The sequence below is a fragment of the Terrapene carolina genome, unplaced genomic scaffold (assembly GCF_002925995.2).
Source record: "Terrapene carolina triunguis isolate 2854851 unplaced genomic scaffold, T_m_triunguis-2.0 Scaffold21, whole genome shotgun sequence".
Taxonomy (NCBI): domain Eukaryota; kingdom Metazoa; phylum Chordata; order Testudines; family Emydidae; genus Terrapene; species Terrapene triunguis.
In genome coordinates, this window is record NW_020664372.1 from 21,530,384 (window position 1) to 21,532,824 (window position 2,441).

At 40.1% G+C, this 2,441-nt stretch overlaps 1 protein-coding gene across 1 annotated transcript; it reads right to left on the reverse strand.

The window, feature by feature from the left end:
- Positions 1 to 769: 769 nt before the first annotated feature.
- LOC112103805 (2-oxoglutarate receptor 1-like) lies at positions 770 to 1,750 on the reverse strand. Its single transcript, XM_024195742.2, has one exon. The coding sequence runs from the start codon at positions 1,748 to 1,750 to the stop codon at positions 770 to 772; it is 981 nt and encodes a 326-aa protein (XP_024051510.2).
- Between the last annotated feature and the right edge of the window lie 691 nt (positions 1,751 to 2,441).

Genomic DNA, 2,441 nt, shown 5'->3' on the forward strand with positions numbered 1-2,441 from the left:
TGTGGGTTACAAAGTTACATTAGGGGCGCCCACTTTACTGTTGTGCTTGTGGGCTCATCTCCATATTATTGGTGGTGTTATTAATTTATTTCTATTGTGGTAGGGACCCCCTTCACTACTGTTATACCTCTTGACCAGGTCCTCTAGCATCAGACCAAATTCGCATAATAACAAATCTTGATATTGCTTTTCAGATCTGTCTTAGTATCCATGATCATAGGGCTAGTTCCTCTGCTTGTGTAAATCAGCATAGCCTTCCTGAAATATATGAATAAATAAACCTCAATTTATGCCAGCTGAGGATCTAGTCCAATAGTGTATCTACCCAATATCTACCTCTGAACTAAAATGAATCCAGAAACACCTTAGGTGGAATGAAAATTCATCATTTGAAAGAGTGTGGCTTCTTATTACTGATCCATGAATATTCAAGTGGTGATTGTGGACATTGGACTCATATCTCCTATGAATATGCAACTCCTTTTGACAGAACTGCCACAGGAGTTATGTTACTGGACATATTACAATATGAGCATGAAGAATGTAGAGTAACAAGTACAAATGTGCTTCCGGGAAGATACATGGCAAGTGTGTTCAAAACTTTGTCAGAATGATGAATTCATAACTTCAATAGACTGGGCCAAATTTGCTGCTGGCATAGGTGTGGGTGTAACTTCCCTGACATCAGAGAAGCTACGCTCATTTATATCAATGGTGAATTTAGCCTATTACTCCAAGTCTTACTAACAGCATCACTGTTGCTCCCTCTCTATTTCGTGGTCTTGTTTGTCTTCAATTTCAAAAGAGAGAGGATGGCCTGCTGGAAGTTGTCTCCCATCACAACATAGAGTAATAAGTTACCAAGTGTATTTAGTGCTGCTAAGGGCATAGATACAATAAATAAAGCATAGATTTGGTTCTCAGTGACGCAGCTAACTGGATGAAGTCGTAGTTCTATCTGAGTCCCCCTCAAGACATGAAAGGGTAGGAAACAGAAATAAAATACCACCAAGAGAAGAATGGCAAGTTTGCGAGCCTTCTGCTTGTACAAAGTGTGATTATGAGGCCCTGTAGCCAATGTGTAAATAATCACAATGTAACACAGAGTCACAATTAGCAAGGGTAAGAAGAAGGCGAATGCAGTCAGAAGCCAGTTATACCACCTGCTAGTTTCCAGGTCTTCAGAAGTAGTAAGATCCATGCAAATAGATCTGTTTTGATTCTCTTTGGAAGTGATCAGAAAATTCAGAGGACTGGCAGCCACCAGGGAAATCACCCAAACCGCAGTACAAGCCACCACTGCCCAGCTCCTTTTCCGAACAAAAAAGCAGCTCATTGGATAGATGACTACAATGTAGCGGAAAATGCTGAAGCAAGTGAGGAAAAAGATGCTGCTGTACAAGTTGATGTAGAAATTGAAGCGAATAAACTTGCACATGAAGACTCCGAAGATCCAATTATCCCCATTAGCAGAGTAGTGTATCAAAAAAGGAAGAGTAGCTAAGTACAACAGGTCAGTGACAGCCAAGTTTAACATAATGATGGTGCTGCTTTTCCAGGGCCTCATCTTGAAAATATAGGTGAAAATTACAATAATGTTCCCTGGGAAGCACACCAGAAAGATTATGCTGTAAAGAACAGACAGATAGGATTTTATCTGTAAGAATTCTTCATCTGTGCAGTTTTTGAAGGTATCTGCATGGCTTGGCAAAGTGGTAAAATTGGCTAGGTCTTCGGATACCGTATTCATCTTTATCATCGTAAAGCTTTAGGAAAATCAAATGTTTAGTTTTTAATTGATCAGTCAGTACAAATGTGCTAGATAAATCTTTCTCCACTAGAGCTAGTAATATGGATCATAGAGCAGCATACTGGGAGGTTGGCAAAAATGCTCAGCTCTGGCCTCAAGTATCAGAGGGGTAGCCGTGTTAGTCTGAGTCTGTAAAAAGCAACAGAGGGTCCTGTGGCACCTTTAAGACTAACAGAAGTATTGGGAGCATAAGCTTTCGTGGGTAAGAACCTCACTTCTTCAGATGCAGCTCTGGCCTAACTCTGTTCCCATTGAAGTCAGTTACCAGTACCATTGACTTCAATGGGAACACAGCTAGGCCAACTCTGAGTGCTTCTGAAAATCCCACCTTTAGTTGCTACATAATCTTAAAGCCACTTGAGTATAAATTAAGGGATGGTTTTGGTTTATATTTTGCAAAACTTTGTCAATTAGGTTTTGTGCTTCTAGGCTCATTTGTCTGAACCCTCAATATTTGAGGAAGTATAATTACTCTGTGTAGGGGGGAGGGGCTTATTTGTATTTCAAAAGGAGATGTTTTTTGTTTTGGGTTGGTTCAGATACAGGTTTCAGGACCTGATTCTCCTCTCTCTTGTAATGGTGTAAATCAGAATTAACTCCACTGAAGTCAGTGGAGTATCACTGGTGTAAA

Coding starts and splice junctions, on each gene's coding strand:
- LOC112103805 (XM_024195742.2), bottom strand. CDS start 1,750: ATGAATACGGTATCCGAAGACCTAGCCAATTTTACCACTTTGCCAAGC.